The sequence below is a fragment of the Lissotriton helveticus genome, chromosome 10 (assembly GCF_964261635.1).
Source record: "Lissotriton helveticus chromosome 10, aLisHel1.1, whole genome shotgun sequence".
Taxonomy (NCBI): Eukaryota; Metazoa; Chordata; class Amphibia; order Caudata; family Salamandridae; genus Lissotriton; species Lissotriton helveticus.
The window spans coordinates 635,689,038-635,706,148 of record NC_136071.1 but is presented as its reverse complement, the minus strand read 5'-3'; the positions used below and the strand labels follow the sequence as shown (position 1 = coordinate 635,706,148).

The window sequence follows — 17,111 nt, the reverse complement described above, 5'->3', positions numbered from 1 at the left end:
GGAAGACACACCACCTGCTATAGACCTCTTGAGCATGAAGCACATTAGCAGAGGAAAAAGAAAAAGGCAATAATATACCTTAGGTATCCTTAAACTGTAAAAGACAGCATTGAAACAATAACATCTGCACCCTTGGTAGAAACACAAACCAGGTTTAATCAAAAGAGGGACATGCCAATGCCCTAATAAGGCTAAGCTCACAAACAAAAATCCAGTATCACCTAAACAACCCAAGTTAAGGGACAAACTCAAGAACTTATTACAGAGAAAGAGTAATTAAGACTATCACTTCTCCTATCTCGGAAACATCTCAATGGTGAATCGGCCTGACCCCTAAAAAGATGGGCACCATCAAAGGGCATATCGACTAAAATCGTCTGTACAGCCTCAGAAAAAACTGAGGTTCTTTAACCATGCACGACGCCGAAGTGCCAACGAAAATGCCATGGCCCAGTCTATTTGATCAGTAGTATGCAGGCCACAGCTGATTATCACCTTAGCTGCCTGTTGGACATCTCTAATCAAGTTTTCAACATCAGAATGGAGATTATCCGTAAGCGATGACAACATTGTCTGCAAGGTATCCCACAAAGTGTGGGAAAAACGTCCAAGAACACAAGACACGTTGGTGGACCTTAAAGCAAAACTAGTAGAAGCAAAGATGCAATCTGACCTTAGTAAAAGCCCTCAATCAGAGGATCAGTGGACCTCCCCACTGTAAGCAGTGACAAGTCCAAGACTGCAGCTACTCTCCTCAACATATATGTAAAAGAATAACTTTCCTCAGTAGCGAGACTAGGAGGGGAAAGTAGCCCTGAGGCTGGGGAAAACTTCAGCCCACTAGCCTCACCAAGTACAGATATCCAACGCTCCTGCACCTGAGATGGAATAATCCCATATATGGGTTGAAAAAGCCCAGCCTCCCTTGTATCATCCACTACAAAATGACTTACTGAAGTCTTTCCCTGAGAAGGAAGTGAAAATACCACATCCAATCAATTTGCTCTATCAACTCCGCACCCAACGCCGAGAAGGCGACGCTTCGACGTTGATAGGAGGAGGATGAGAAACTTTGATTGTCGGTGCCAACATCAATGCTGGAGTCAGCTGATCGAGAACAGACACCAAAAGTGGAGTCCCCGAAGGGCTGTGCACCGGAACTGTAGAGGAGATGGCCGGCACCGACCCAAGGACTCAGATGGCTCAACCGCAGAGGACGAACCCACTGATGTGGCTCCACTCACCTCCTTGGTGCTCATGGGTGCTCCAGTGGAAGGTGGGGGCCCAAAGATGAGTTGCAAAGAGATATAATACTCCCTCATCTGGGCCATTGATGCCCCAGCACCCAGAAGGACAGGGAGGCACGAAGTGGAGACTCAAACTGCCTCCTTAACTGGCGAGCGGAGGAGCTGTGGGTGTTGGAGTCTCCACATGGCAAAGTTGAGGTGTCACAACTTCAAATGCCTACTCTAAGCTTTGGACATTTCTTGAGTACGACATCCTGGAGAACGGCTCCTGGGATGTCCTTGTGAACGGACCTCCACAAGAGTAGAAGACTGAGGCCATGAAGTCTTTGAGGACCGCAAGAGATGTGCCGCCAGCATTTGGCTTCAGTCTCTGGCAGAAGTCGCAATCCTCAATCGTGGTCCCAAACACCACATACAAACAGAAAGCGGGTCTGTAACCGACATTTGTTGGGTACAGGACCCACAAGGCTTAAAGCCAGTCGACATTGGAAAAAAGGCACACAGTTCCCACCAACAAAATTGCCGAAGTACGCCTAAATATTCAGCCTAAGGGACCGCTTCTCCAGATCCTCATTGAAGCATGGAAAGGAAGAAACTGACGTCTGCGCGCTGGAGGGGACTTCTATGACTCCACTGACATCACAACCAGAGTCAACGTCATCACGGAGTCGTAAGGCGCCATCCCCCAGTGCACTGAGGTACTGCTGAAAAATTTCTGGATCCAGTCTGACGCCTGGGGAGTATTCAAAAGTTAAGGAATCTTCTGCTAGATGTTGCTATCAGATGGAGCAAAACACTAAGCATGTCTGTGCTTTCAAATTAAGGCAGGTTGATATTTGTAATACACCTCTTTCGTGTGTCTCTAATCATGTGGTGTGTTTTTTTACACTGCTGAGGAAGAATTTTATGCATTGCGTCATTTATTTCATCACTCAACTCTATGGTATAGACCTTCAGAAATTACCCTTAATAAAGGTTATTTCAACATGAGTATGGGGCTTAACAATGTCCACCTGCATATGTCAAGCAAGATGATAAGAGACAAGGTTCAATAAATGAACTGAGCAAAAGAGAAGAACCAGTACAACAACGGAATGTCATGCAAAGAGCAGTGTGGTTGGGTTGTGATCGTACTACTGTTGACCCAAACTTGAACTTCTGACCATGAAGATCCATGGTGCGCAGTAGTTAGCAGTCTAGTGCTCATCAGATGCCACTAGATAGTCTTCCACAGTACCCTGTCCATTACCTGTCTGAATCGTGTGAATCTGTGACTGAAGGGAACCGTGATCTGACACTGTTGTAATTTCATACTGTCTCTGTGACCGTCTTCACTACCCTCTCTTTAACTGAAATCCTAACAGGTCTGTTGTGCTGTAACCATCTCTAGTAAAAATGTGTATTGCCCACAGGGAGCGGGTTGGAATACTAGTCAGGTTTATATATAAAAAAAACTTGGGGGCTAGGCATATCTATGTGGGAGTGCCGCGCAAAAAAAGGGGGTATGCAAAATTCATAGCATCTGCCCTGCCCAGCAACCTTTATGTTTTAGCTACTTAAACGAGTCAGTGCTGCAGTCTGTGTTTCCCAAACAGTAGACAGCCTAGCAGTGTAAGTGTTAGGAAGCGAACACAACACTCTACAATGTTACCACGAACCCATGCACATAAAATACTGCTTTTTAAAATGCATGTTACACGTTCTTTGCAGTAGGCACATTAACCCTCTGTGCTACATTAGTTAAGTCAAAGCTGCCACTGAACAAAACTCTCCTCACGCTCCATCAGGTACATTAATCACTGGCATTAGCTTGACACTTTTATTGTTGCTTGGAAGCTGCTAATTATACAAGAAACTTTTCTGTGCTTTTTCAAACTGTTGCCTACGGACCCCCTGGGAATGTGTCACGGACCCCTGGGGGTCCGCGGACCCCAGTTTGGGAAACACTGCTCTACATGATGTGTCCAGAACATGGCACTGTAGTAGAGTTCGTCTCCAGAATGGAATATAATACTCTGAATAAGGCCTATAGAAGAAGACACAATATCTTAGTGGTGGTCTCCAGATATAGACACAGTATTCCAGAGAAGACTTCATGTAAGTGCAATACTCTAGGTGTGGTATTGAGAATTTGGCACAATAATTCAGGTGGGACTTCAAGCACATGACCAATACCAAAATGATATCTCCGCTTACTGTACACAGCTTTCAAGATTGGGGCCTTCAGAACAGGGCACAGTGTTCCATATTTGCCCTTTGAAAGTAGCAACAATAGGCATGGACAGACATGGAACTAGTTACTGTGTCCCTGATGAGCCACCAAGAACTTTGCACAGTACCCGCACATGAGACACTGTACAACTTTTCTGTGTGTTTCATTATCTTTTCATCTCTATCCCATCATTATCTTACTTCTTCCCCAACCCTGTCATATTTTAAGCCATTTTGAGGTCATCCAATATGAGGATTTAAGAAGTTCAGCAATCAAAGGAACTTTGCACTGCTACTGCCTGTGCCATAACTGTTGTGGGTATTTGAGGGAAACCTGCACTGCTGCTGTCGTCTATGTTTTAAGCAAGCCTTTGCTGCTGCTGGCCATGCTATAATGCGAAGTCTGTGTTAGCAAGGCTTACGAAACTCGTCAGGACAATTGTCTATGTTAATGATTGTTGTGCCTTTGTGTTTGTTGATGTGTGTCCATAGGGGCCTCTATTTTATTTTTTCTTCCGTAGTTTTCTATAAAGCAAACTTGACCCAAAGGTATCAGAGCACTTTACATGAGCACAAGTTGTGTTACACAAGGACACATTTATTTTATGTTTGTTAGGCACGGGGAGATAAGTGATTTGCCCAGAATCACAGGCTGTTGAGCTTCAATGCGGAGAGTCAAACCTTGTTTCCAAGATTTGAGATCGACTGCCCTAGCCGTTAGGCCACATCCTCTCCCCAAATGTACCACTATGTGCATGTATATGTAATGGTGTGTATACATAGACATCAGTGTGTTATATTGTGGGCACATGAATGACTGTATATATGTTGCCACGGCTAAGCATCTTCTCGCACCAAAATCAGCCTCTCGACTACCGAGAATGAGAATTTGGTTCCAGATCAGGAAAGCCCAACAATAAGCATGCGACCAACCAAGCATTCCGAGGCTTACAGCATCTCTTCTCCCTAAAACGAACAAACAAAAATTACTAAGCTAATAAAATAATAAATAAATCAACAATAAAATAACATAAATAACATGTTTCTTCTATGCACAATAATGTCTTGAGATAACAGAAGGTTAACTATAGATATATTAATAACCAAAATCATTTAGATGAACAGGTTTCTTGGATACAAGACCACAACTTGTAATAACAGAAGACTGACTTTTCTGCAGCACCCTCTTTGAACATACCAGAAATGTTCACATTACTTCCTTCACCAAACGGTTGTGAAGCAGGACCAAGCACATCTGCCATATCTGCATTGGCACCACCATCACTTGCACTTTCAGCATCAGAGGTAGAAGTGTGACCCCCACAACAAATCCCCCTGCAGATGCCAATTCTCTTCCAGTGCCCATCTCTGACACTCATTGAAGGATATCAAACTCTTTTTTTGCCCACTAACATCTATCAGCTAATCTAACAGCTGTACCAAAAAGTTGTCCAATCCGGTAATGACCAGTGAAATTAAAGTCTATTTTGAATCTCTTATTTCTCATGTTTTTTAGCATCACCCAAGAGCCCCCTGAAAGCATTTTGTTAAATTGCTTATAAGCATTATCATGATGAATTTTGATTTTGTCTTGGACATATTTTACTCTACTCTTGAGGTTTTCCATATCAACCACTTCATCTTCTACATTTTTTTTACTCAACCATTCCACCACCAATATCCAACAAGCTTTTCTCCCCCTTAGCAACACAAAAGGAGACACTTCTGTAACAGTATGTGGAATGTTACTGTAAGCCCACAATAAATCCTTGAAAAATGTGACCACATCAAGGCCAGTAGTGAGGGCTGTTTGAATACCTTCTTTGAGTATACTATTCAACAGCGCAATTGGCTTGTGAACTGTAAAGAGCCACCACATAATGCTTGACCCTATTTTCCATAAGGAATTTTTCCATCTTGTCAGACATTTAGTTGATTATTATCCATTACTAACTCCACTGGTGAAACTTCAATGGAAAAGACTCTTGATTCAAACTCAATAGCATTCAGGGATCCCTCAAAATCCAAACCTAATTTTTCCCAACCTTTCTAAGGAATTGTACCGGCATCAAAGTGTGTCCTTCAACTTCCAGCGTTTATTAGTCCAAACACATTACTTACAAGTCTCCATCATAGTGTCAACATCCCTGTTCATTGCTGGCCACCAAAAGGAGTGCCTGAGATTCTTACTCAAAATCCTAAACGGCCTGCTTGTGCCAATAAAACTATCTTTGACCTTAAACTTACAGGTGAAGTAAACTTAACTATACACCTGATTTATTGGTTACCTGAACAAAATTCAACAGCTCACCTTTAAGATGTTTATCATGGGGCCCCCCATTCTGCACAAAGTCCATAACTTTCTTCATATCAATGTCATGATCACAAGTCAAAACCACTCTTTTTCACTAATGATACCATGGCATTGTTTATCTGAAAGAGACAGTAGTTATAGATTCCTTACCTTGCCGTAGAATTCAGGTGTCAGACTGGATCCGGTGAAATGTTTTCCTAGCAGTACCCATGAGCGTTGGTAGGTGGCGTTGGTCGACTCTGCATTCTTCGTCGTGGTCGCCGCGATGACGTTGCGGTGTCTAATTAGACGACGCCCTTGCGCCCTGACGTCAGTTCTTTATTTTTCTGTGACAGCCAGCACAGATCTGGAGAGAGCATGCCCCTTAATCACTTTTTGACTAAAGCTTTTTACACTTTTGTGGACATCTTTTTCGAGTTCTTCGACTACTGGTTCACGTAGGGATGTACCATCGTCCTGTCACAAAGGGTTTTAGTACAACCCAGTTGCCCACATAAAAACATCCCTGAGCTCCTCCCTCGTAGAGAGGGGGTTGTAGCCCGCGTTAGGACTCGGTCTAGACGCGAGGAGGCACCCCTATGATGAAGCATGACACCTATGGTGTGTGAGGGGAACCGTCCTGAAAAGGGATATCTCCTACGTTGCGCTTGGTCTTCTCAGGTCTTGTCTGCCCTCGACCCTGGAGACTGGATAGTAACGTTGGACTTGCAAGATGCTTACTTTTACATCCCCTTCTTGCCGGCCCATCAGCATTACCTATGGTTCACGGTAGGCCACCAGCATTTTCAGTTCACCGTGCTCCCTTCTGGCCTTACCAGCACTCCTCAGATTTTCACGAAAGTGATGGCGGTGGTCGTAGCTCATCTGCGCAGATCAGGGGTTCCAGTCTTCCCCTATCTCGATGACTGGCTGTTGAATGCAGGCTTTCTCCAGGCTTTCGTTTCCCACCTCCAGACTACGGCGGACCTCCTGCATTTGCTGGGGCTCACTATCAACGTGCCGAAGTCGCACGATTCCATCTCGGAAGCTCCTTTTCATCGGAGTGGTTCTAGACACAGCACAGGATCTATACTCCCGAACAGGGAGTCTGAGATATTCGGGCTATGATACCGATGTTTCAGCCTCTATCCTGGATTTCAGTGAGAATGAGGCTGCTGGGCCTCATGGCCTCCTGCATCCTGCTAGTAGATCATGCCAGATTGCATATGTGGGCTCTGCAGTGGACCTGAAGTTCCAGTTGACGCAGCTTCAGGGCCATCTTTCCGATGTCTTCCAGATCTCGGAGGGGACTGCAAGTCAGGTGCAGTGGTGGCTCACTTATCAGGATTGGGTCAACCGCAGATCCCTCTCCCTTCCTGTTAGACCTGTCAGCCCTAGGGTGGTCTTACCCCGTTTTTTTTGCCCTTTTGCCTTGTTTTTTCCACCATCTTTTTGTTGGACCTAGCTCTCTGGGCGCCTTACTACTGCCAAACCGTGCTGAGGTGCAGGTGCTCTCTCCCAGCAACATGGCTGCCACAGGCCCCTGCTACTGCGGCGTGGCCTTTTTAGACAAGCACTAGTAGTCAGGAGCAGGCTGGGACATTAGGATAAAGTTACACTGCCACCCTGCCTTTTCAGCCCATAGCCTACAATGTGGAACTCCTGGAACCTTCCAGAATAGGGATGGGGTTACGCTTTTCCGCCTTTAGAGAGTGGTCACCTGACCTAGGGGTATGAGGGGAAAGGAGAGAAACCTGCCTGTCAATTGGGGCATCACTGGACCTGGGTAAACCTCTGCAGGAGTTTAGGCGATTGGGCCTAGGGGAGGAACCTACACCACTGGAACTGACTGGGCCTAGGCACTGCTTTCTAAGATAGGTTAGGGACTCTGCCAACCCACTGATCTGGCCCAGCATTGGGGAACCCAGGGAACCACCTCCAGTGAGCCAAGGGAAACCATCCTACCTCTGAGCCACCAACTCAACCCCCTTCTTCCCCCCACCCAAGAAACTACCCCTGAAGGGCGCTGGAACCATCAAGCAGTGCAAGGAAACACCTGCTGTCAGGGCTGCTGGGGGATCAACCAGTAACAGGGCTGCACCATCCAAGCGCTTCCCTGACAGAACTGTGCCCCCCTGCTATGTCCTGCCTCAGCTGTGCCCTGACTTGCCCAGAACTGTTCATGCCAGACCTGCTTACCCCTGGGACTGTCTGCCCCCCTAAGCGTTATAATCCCTAAGCGCTGTCCTGCCAAGAACTGTGCCTGTAAGAAATTGCCGTGGTGATAGAGCGCTGTGGCTCCAAAGCGCTGCATCCCTGAAGCGCTCACCTGCTGTTGCCCTTTCAAGTGCTGTGCCCAGGGGAACGCTGTTGCCCCCAAAGCACTGTGGCTTCAAAGCACTATTTGGCCCCTCACCGCCGCGGCCCGGGGTTGCCTGCGCTGTCCGGTGCTGCCGGGAGGTGCTCTGGGGCCCGTGAATCCCCGCCGTGGCCCGGCGCCAAGTCAAGAAGGTGCCCGCTGCTGATTGTGGCCTCCGCTGCTGCCCTTGGAGCCTGGGGAGGGCTGCGGCGGCATCGGAGAGGCCCACGTCAGGCCTGCGAGGCCGAGTACACCTTCCCCACATGACGGGGGCGCCGGCCGCGTCATCGGCCACGCCCCCGCCCTTGCTGCCCTGTGATTGGCCACCGCGGCCGCGCCCCCCTAGCCAGCCGCGCTGGGATAGGCGGGAAGCGCCGCACCTCCCGGGGGCCGTCCCTGATTGGGCCCGATGCCCGGAGAAGCCCCGGAAGACCCGGGACCGGCCAGAGCATCGAACTGCCACAGGCCAGGGATACGCCCAGGGGAGCCGCCTGGCCAGCGCGAGCTACTCTGTCACACCGCCAAGGCCCCCGAAGGACTGGAACTCGAGGTAAACACCCCCGGGGAGGGCCAGAGACCACGGAGGCGGCGGGGCTGTGGAGGAGCCTGTGTAGGTAGTGAGGCAGCCCCGTGACAGCCCCCTCCTGACGGAGACTGCAGTTGGGCCCTGTTGGCCCGAATTAACCCTGTGGTGGCCCTAACTAGCACTGCCAGGGCCGGAAAATAGGTGGAGAAGTGACGGAGGGTCCCCTGAACTGGGCAATAGCCTTAATCGCTAACTGTTGTTTTTGTGCTAAAGTTAACCCCTGGCTAGGGAAGTGTCCTCTGCAGCCCGTTCTGGAGCAGGGAACCTGGTTTGTGTTACTAATATCCTTCCCTCTGTCAAAGGAAGAGTAGTGCAGGTGTTAATGGACAACACCACCGCCATGTGGTAATGCAACAAACAGGGCGGGTGGGGTCGTGGACCCTATGTCGAGAGCCTCTTCGCCTTTGGGCGTGGCTGGAACATCAGGGCATATGCCTGGTGGTTCAACAACTTGCATGTTCACTGAACGCCGAGACGGACGAGATCAGCCACCGGTGCTTGATGGATCATGAATGACGTCTATACTCAGAGGTGGTGCAAGGTATCTTTCAGCAGTGGGGAGAGCCTTGGTTAGATCTATTCGCCACCAAAGAGAACATGCAATGTCAGCAGTGCTGCACGTTGGAGTTTCCAAGGCTACACTCGCTCGGCAACGCCTTTAGTTGGAGCTCCTGTATGCCTTTCCGCCTGTACCACTTCTACCAAGAGTGCTAAAGAAGATCAAGCGCGACTGGGCCCAAGCAATTCTTGTAGCTCCTGACTGGGCATGAAGAGTCTGGTACCCATCGCTCTTGAGCATGGCCATCAATCCTCCAACCAGACTGCCTCTTCAGGAGGATCTTCTGTCCCAGCCGCAGGGGATGGTCCTCCACCCGAACAGGTCCAGCTTCCACCTCTTTGCGTGGTGATTGAGCGGCGACAGTTGACAGCTTTTGACCTTCCTCCTGAAGTCTGTAATGTCATCTTGGCAGCCATGCGTCCCTCCACCAAAATGGTATACGCCTATAGATGGAACACATTTTTGGCAAGGTGCACAGCAAAGGCAGTGGATCCCCTTTCTGCCCCTCTTTCAAAGGTTCTCCACTTCATTATTTCCTCGGCCCAGCATGGCTCTGCTCTGGGCACTCTTAAGGGCTATCTTTTGGCCATTTCGGCCTTTCTTCGCCTTCCTGATCAGCCTTCTCTTTTCAAGTCCCCAATTGTTAAAGATTCCTGAAGGGCATTACTCATCTTTTTCCTCCTTCTCCTTTTGTAATGCCCCAGTGGGACTTGAACCTTGTGCTCACTTATCTTATGTGTGCTCCCTTTGAGCCACTACATAATTGTCCTCTTTGTCTCCTCACTTTGAAGACTGCTTTCTTGCTTGCTATCACCTCTGCTCGCAGGGTGAGTGAGCTTCAGACTTTATCTTATAAACCTCCCTTTCTTGCTGTCCATCCGGACAAACTAGTCCTCAGTACTAGGCCTTCTTTTCTACCCAAAGTGGTTACTTCCTTCCACATAGGTCAAACCATCACATTGCCCACCTTCTTCCTGCTTCTGCATCCTTCCAAAGAGGAGGGGAGACTCCGCCGTCTGGACCCAAAGAGTGCACTGTCTTTCTACCTTGGCCACACAAAAGACTTCTGGGTGGACGATCAACTCTTCATGGGTTATGTGGGTGCTACGAAAGTTTGTGAGGTGTACAAACATACCATCTCTCAATGGGTTGTCCTATGTATCAACATCTGTTATTCTTTGGCTAAAAATGAACCTCCAGTGGGACTGCGCGCCCACTCTACCAGGCCAATGGCAGCCACAACTGCTTTGAGATGCAGAGTTCCCTTACTTGACATCTGTCCGGTAGCCACGTGGGCATCCTTGCACACGTTCAACAAGCGTTACTGCCAGGACAGCCAAGTCTGGAAAGGCTGTTTTTTCAGCTGTTCTGTTCTGCAGGACTACTGGTGTGAAATTAGTTTGCAGACCCACCTCCGGGGTTGGCATTGCTGAGGTATCTATTCTAAGGCAAGGAATCTATAACTACAGTATCTTTCAGATGAACAAGTTACTTACCTTCGGTAACGATATATCTGTAAGAGACATTAGTTGGTATAGATTCCTTACTGCCCCACCCATACTACCCGTCCTGCGAACTGACTTACAATATCGCACAGGACCCTAGTTATGTTCACCGGTGGTCAGTGTCTTGCATTGCTCTGCGCTTCTGGCGTGGAAAGTTTTGCCAGAACTGGTGTCAGCACGCTGAGGCGGCATCAAAGTAAACACCCCGACGTCATCTCAGACGACCACGATGCCGAATACGAATGCGGAGTTGACTGACGCCACCTACTGACGTGCAGGGGTACTGCTAAGAAAAAGATTCTCCGGATCCAGCCTGACGCCTGGGGGTAATTCTAAGGTAAGGAATCTATAACTACAAATGTCTCTTACAGATACATCGTTACCGAAGGTAAGTAACTTGTTCAACAGTATTCACACCAGCCACCACACATTCATCTTCCAAAAATCCACAACACCAACATCCATTTTCAAAAGCAACTTGGATCAACAGCCCACTCTCTGATTGGTACTTCCAGGAGTATATTGTACATCAAAATAATATTCCTGTAATTTTGTTAATATTCTTATAAGCCTGGACGGTGCAGACGCTATGCCTTTCCCCGCAATAATTAGGTTAAAGGCTTATGATTGGTACGTGTCCCACCCATATGTTTTACATGCTTCAATAGTTAATGCACAGACTAATGTCTCTCTTTAAATTGTAAAGAAAGTATAGGGGGACCCCTTAGGTACAAATTGGGACCTTTGAACATTTTTAATAAAATTTTTGTGTATAATTTTTATGTATTTGCTGTATTTGTTGTGTACAATATACCTGCTTTTTAAAAAATTCAAGACAAACGTGTAATAAACTTATGTTTATTTTATATATACCAAATTTTTGATTTAGAGTGCTTCTTGTCACATGAAATCTTTTATACATTGATATGCTAATATGTCCATGATTGAAACAAAAGCTTGTTGTTATGAGAACTTACTTATTTGCAATTGAGTTCTAGTGGTTGTGTCCAGTAAAGGAATTTGCTTAGTGGGTAGCCTACCTAGTAGGTACCCAATCTTTTGATCATTCTCCAACGTAGGGACATTGCAATACGTTTTTCTCTCTTTAAATTGTGCTGTACCACCTCTCCGTATCCTAAAGGGTTCTGGTGCAAAAACAGTGATGTGTTCCGATCCATTCACCTTCTGACATAGTAACAGGTGACACAGTGTTAGCCATAATTCTTAATCTAACTTCACCAATGTGTACTTCAAAAAAAGTTCCTTTCTTAATTGCAGTTAATATTCTCTGCTCTATCACATCAACAGTTTGAAAAATATTAGATATTTTTTTCCCCAGTTCTTGTTCATCACTCTCCTGCACACTAATAACCTTAACAGACAAAGTGCTATTAGCTTTGCACACCTGCATAAAATGCCCCATTTTTAAATCCTACCATTTTTTTCCTTGAGCAGGACAATTGACATAGTTACTCGTGTGTAGCGTAGCAGACCCACACCTACAGCACGTAATAAACGTAATAAAATGTCCTAACATGGGCTTTTTGTTATGTGTTCATTTTTTTGTTAAAATACACATGTTCACACACTCCTTGTCACCCGATATCACTTTCACCGATTCCACAGACTGCTCTATCACTTTGAAAGTCTTGATAGGTTCATCCAGTGAAGGATTCATACAACACAATAAATGCTATTGCACTTTCTTGGAATCATAGTTCAGGACTATTTGATCGCTAATATACTGGTCCACATTGGTTTAAAAACTGCACGAACTAGCTAAAATTCTCAAAGGTGCTACATACTGATCAATTGTCTCACGTAAGGATTGTTTCCTCGATTAAAAATTGAAATGTTCTAAAACAATACTTGGTTCCTCTGAAAAACGAAGGGGGAGACGTTTCTCTGGCTCAATGTACACATTACAATTGGCAGAATCTCCAGCTATAACATTAGATGGAGGTTGTAAAACGGGCAAATGGTTGAAAATGCTGTGCCCTTATTCCCCGAAACAGTTAAATAACAAAGCTGCCTTCCTGACAGATGTATAGTTGATAGCATCAATAGCAATCAGGTAGTTTTTTAAAACACGAAACCAATATTTCCATTTCTGAAAAGGTTTTCCTGTATTAGGATGAAAACGTGGTGGTTGTTGTACACTTCCTCGAGGAGCCATAACTGGTCAAATAGAGCAACAACATAATATCAGACGGTTATGATGCCCGAAGACAACTAGTACATGTCACTGTGTACTTTCGAAAAGTAGAAACATTAATAATTATTGTTGCTTACTTCCTTCTCCCTCCTGTTCTTAGTATGTGTAGGTGGGTTTTATAATTTCGCCAGCGGAATAGAATAATTCTGCACTACTCCTATAACACGGAATTACTAATAAATTCCACCAATCCACTTTGTCGGCAGAATTAATCACCACTGATGTTCAAACTATGCGCTGTGTAGCGATATTTGACAGCAACGAAATGGCCACTCCAATACAACACACTACTGTGTTGCTCTTGCACACTATGGAAGACCAGCGGAAAGGTTTGTAATGGGAACTCAATGTGCACGTCATTTATGGCTGGTAGTGCAGTGCTTGTGTTACTCCCTTTCCTGTCGGCACTGAGCAAGGAGCCGGAGTGTGGTTCGGTGTCTGTAACAGCCAAGCCGGCTGTCCGCGTGAAGCGGGACTTGCTGTTTGGGACACTCGGACAGACTTATCTTGAGTGTGAGCTTGTGACTTTTTTGGCACTTTGAAGGTGGCAGCGAGGCAGGGTTTTTGTCACAACTATAGCGCAAGTGAGTCGTATGAGGGGTCTGTCATCCTTGATCTCTCTGAGATGTGATGCCTCCCCTTCCTTACAGTGTTTTGGGATGTGGTAAAGAGAGAGTGCTCCAGCCAGCTTCACAGTATTAGGGGTGTCCTTGTATTTTGGGTCCCTTTTCTCGTTTCACTCAAGTGTTTTGGGGGCAGGATCAAGAGATAAATAATGCAATCTGGGTTTGCTGGGTGGAGACAGGCACCGATTGTAATGAGGTTGCGTCATTCGTAGTGCTGGGACTATTGACTAGGCTTTCTTTCCCAGTCATTGATGTGTAGAGACCCCCTTTAGTTGAATGTTTTCCAGCTCAGCATCTTCGATTAGACAGTACATACATTGGTGTGTATTTGTGGTGCATCTATTGTGCTTAAACCCTAAATAATCCAAGCATATGCTATTAGTAGTCACACCGCTTAGACATTTGCATGCTTGCATGTTGCCAACGTGAAACATATCTTGCCTTGTGTGGTAAAATACTTAGGCCTAGATATATTTCTTTTTCTGATTTGTAAAGCGCTCGATACAGTATACATCTCTAACCTCGGCGCTGGAAGTAGTCTACCCGCAGAGAGAAAAAAACATTTCTTAATGCATTAGCAGAGGCAAATCCCTTGCCTGCAACAGTAATTTAGTGGTGGAAGGTACTCCGCTAAATCTTATGGAGCTTTTATGTAATTGAACAGAATTCCGAATAGTAAAACTCTGCGAGTTCTGCCCACCGCAAGTTCTTACTCCAAACGCCTGATTCAGGGTGCTAAAACTCCCCCACTAGGCCGGGCTGCACTGCTCCAAACAGGACACAAATCCAACATTAAGGGATTGCGATGAAATGCAATGCAGTACAAAAATGGCCCCCTGTACGCGCGTACTGACGTCACTACTTCTAAGTACAACAAGTACTCCACCTAGTGTTGTTTCCTGTGGATTACGGCACCAACGTCACCATACACAGCTAGACTGTTCTTAGCAGAGAAGTCACTATTAACATATCTGTGACTGGGGGTGAGTGTCTGAAAAGTTTCATCCCTCCGTCCATCATCTCCTTGTGTTTGCTTTGTTCGCCCTTAGTTGGCATGGTATGCCCAGACGTCGGTCCCTTGCTCACTTTGCCACTGGATTCAAGCTAGCCTGGCTGATGAAGGGTGTTACCCAGAAACCGGTCCCAGGATGCTTCTTTCCGGTTCAGGGAAGACCTTGCTTGGCAGTTGGGCTGGACAGTTCCCATGAGGCACGGGGTCAAGACTGATTTGCAAATAGCTGGGTCTGAACTGAGGTGGCGAAGTGAGCTAAAGAATGATGATGATCCAACCCAGATCTGTAACTGGGGGTGAGTGTCTGAAAAGTTTCAGTGCTCCGCCCATCATCTCCTTGTGTTTACTATTACCAAATGGCCACATACTTGCGCCGTGATGTACTTCCAGCTGTCGAGGGGATCCTCAAACAATGCCTAAAGCGGCTTTTCTATACCCCCATCCATTAGCACGCAAGGCAATCCTTCAATTAGAGCCGGAAGCAATCCCCCTAATAGGCTGAAGATTCCTCGATACTCCCAACATTAAAATCGACTAGTGGGCTCGGCAACCAAGTTTCCTCCTTGTCCCTAATATGTAGCAATAACAGCTTCGCAAAATGAAGACAGACTGCAGGATGAATAAAGTGACTCTTTTGTTTTTTTAATCTATGCAAATAGCCCACTGCTAAGCACCTTCTTGCACCGAAATCAGACTCTCTACTGCTGAGAAGGAGAATCTGATTCCAGAACAAGAACGCCCAGCAATAAGCACGCGACCCCCCCCTAACTACAAAGTGTTCCTAGGCTTGCACCATACAGCATATATACAACTATTAAAAGTTCCAAGTACTATTTTGCCCTCTGTTGCACATAAGGTATTGCTCATCTGATTAACTCTGTACTTTGCATTTCTTCCATCTTTAAAAAGTGCTTTCTAGCTTTGATGACATTGTGCCATATTGTACATAATTACAAGTTCACGCAATAAACCCTTAGGCAGGTACAATAATCACCATTCTGTTTCTGGCTTGTTAGTTCCTGGCATATGGGCAACAGTCATATTTTGGAAGTTAAATTGAAACGACAAATTGCAGCAAAGAGGGAGATTGAAATATTTTGCTTTCCCAGTATGAATTTAAAGCTTTGAATGGCAATTGTCTTTTCAAATACCATATTTGTTTTGACCTGACCGATTTGTTTTGCCCACCCATCAAAGTTTGAGAGCCTGCACAAAGGAATTTTGAGAAAAATCTTTTTTTTTTTTTTTTTAAAGAAATGTTCTAGTCTTTTGTCCTCCTAAAGTAAAATTGCAGATTTACCGATGTCTTCTACTTCAATTTTCCACTGGGATTTTTTAAAAACAGTTTCAGTAGCTTTTGTACTTATAGGATGTAATAGTAGTGTTCTGCACGTTTGTTTTCAAGTTATTATTGAATAGGAGAATGCTGTTGTACAGCTGTACTTATTTCTCATTTTCCGAGTCACCTCTACATTAAACTTTAAAAGTGAATCAGCAGGCTTTTGTTGTGGGAACGACAGTAATATTGAAAATATCTTTTAGGGAAGGCTCATGACTACTAAGTCATGATAGAAAATGTCAGCAATTGCTATAACTAGCTTACAATTGTCGTGGATATCACCCAGCAATGTAGAGAGTTACTTACCTGTATGTTGACATACCTTGATTGTCTTTCACAGTGCACACACGAGCCCTCCAGTTCAAACGGACTCAATAAGCAACGTGCTGCCTTCAGCAACCGTGCCGGAATCAATGACAATTAGTGAGTACTTGCTGAAATATTAGTACCGACTGCAAACGCCAGCTTGTTATGAATGGCTCATGTATGCTTCTCTTCTTCCTGCATTCTTTTCTCTGTACATTTTCCCTCGTTCTTTAAAGCAAAGAGAAACCACTTGACAGGTCTCCTTTTTATGAAAGTCTCATGCAATTAGGATCTTGTGTGTTTTGCATTGTCTGCAGGGTTTGGTTTGCAGGTGCATGGCAGCAATCCTTTACATACAAGAAGGTCCGCGTGTCCAGTTACTTGTTCTTCCTGAGTGCCCTTGAAACCTTTCCTCAATTATTATTCCCTTAAAAGTATACTCTTCAAGCACTAACCATATAGCATGAGAAAAAAGCGGTTGTATGATGGAATCCCGCATGCGTTTAGCACGCATGCCTTTACAACGCCAGCATTTAAATGAACGGGTTGTTACAATGCGTTCTTTTAGGACACAAGTTGTTACAACGACTTGCCTTAATTTAGCGCTGGACTTTGGAATAGTATTCATTTCTATTCCAACTCCAGTCTGCGCAACAGTAGGGAAGGTGTTGGACTTGAAATCCAACACCACTCCACCAATGTGCCCCTAAAGTAAGTCATTGTAATGACTTACGTGCTAAACAAATGCATGGTAAACAACTTGTTCGTTCTATTGCCAGTGCTGTAAACCTGCAGTGTGATTCCGGCTTTGTAATAAAGAGTGTTTACCGAAAACAGTTTATCACCACTAGGG

General features: G+C 45.6%; 1 protein-coding gene across 2 annotated transcripts in view; it reads left to right on the top strand.

The window, feature by feature from the left end:
• SNX29 (sorting nexin 29) overlaps positions 1-17,111 on the top strand; it is a 1,714,757-nt gene that overhangs the window by 338,566 nt on the left and 1,359,080 nt on the right. For both annotated transcript variants that reach the window (XM_078663166.1, XM_078663167.1), the window contains exon 11: positions 16,293-16,375. In XM_078663166.1, coding sequence (XP_078519292.1) covers positions 16,293-16,375 — 83 coding nt within the window. The remainder of the gene's footprint in view (positions 1-16,292; positions 16,376-17,111) is intronic.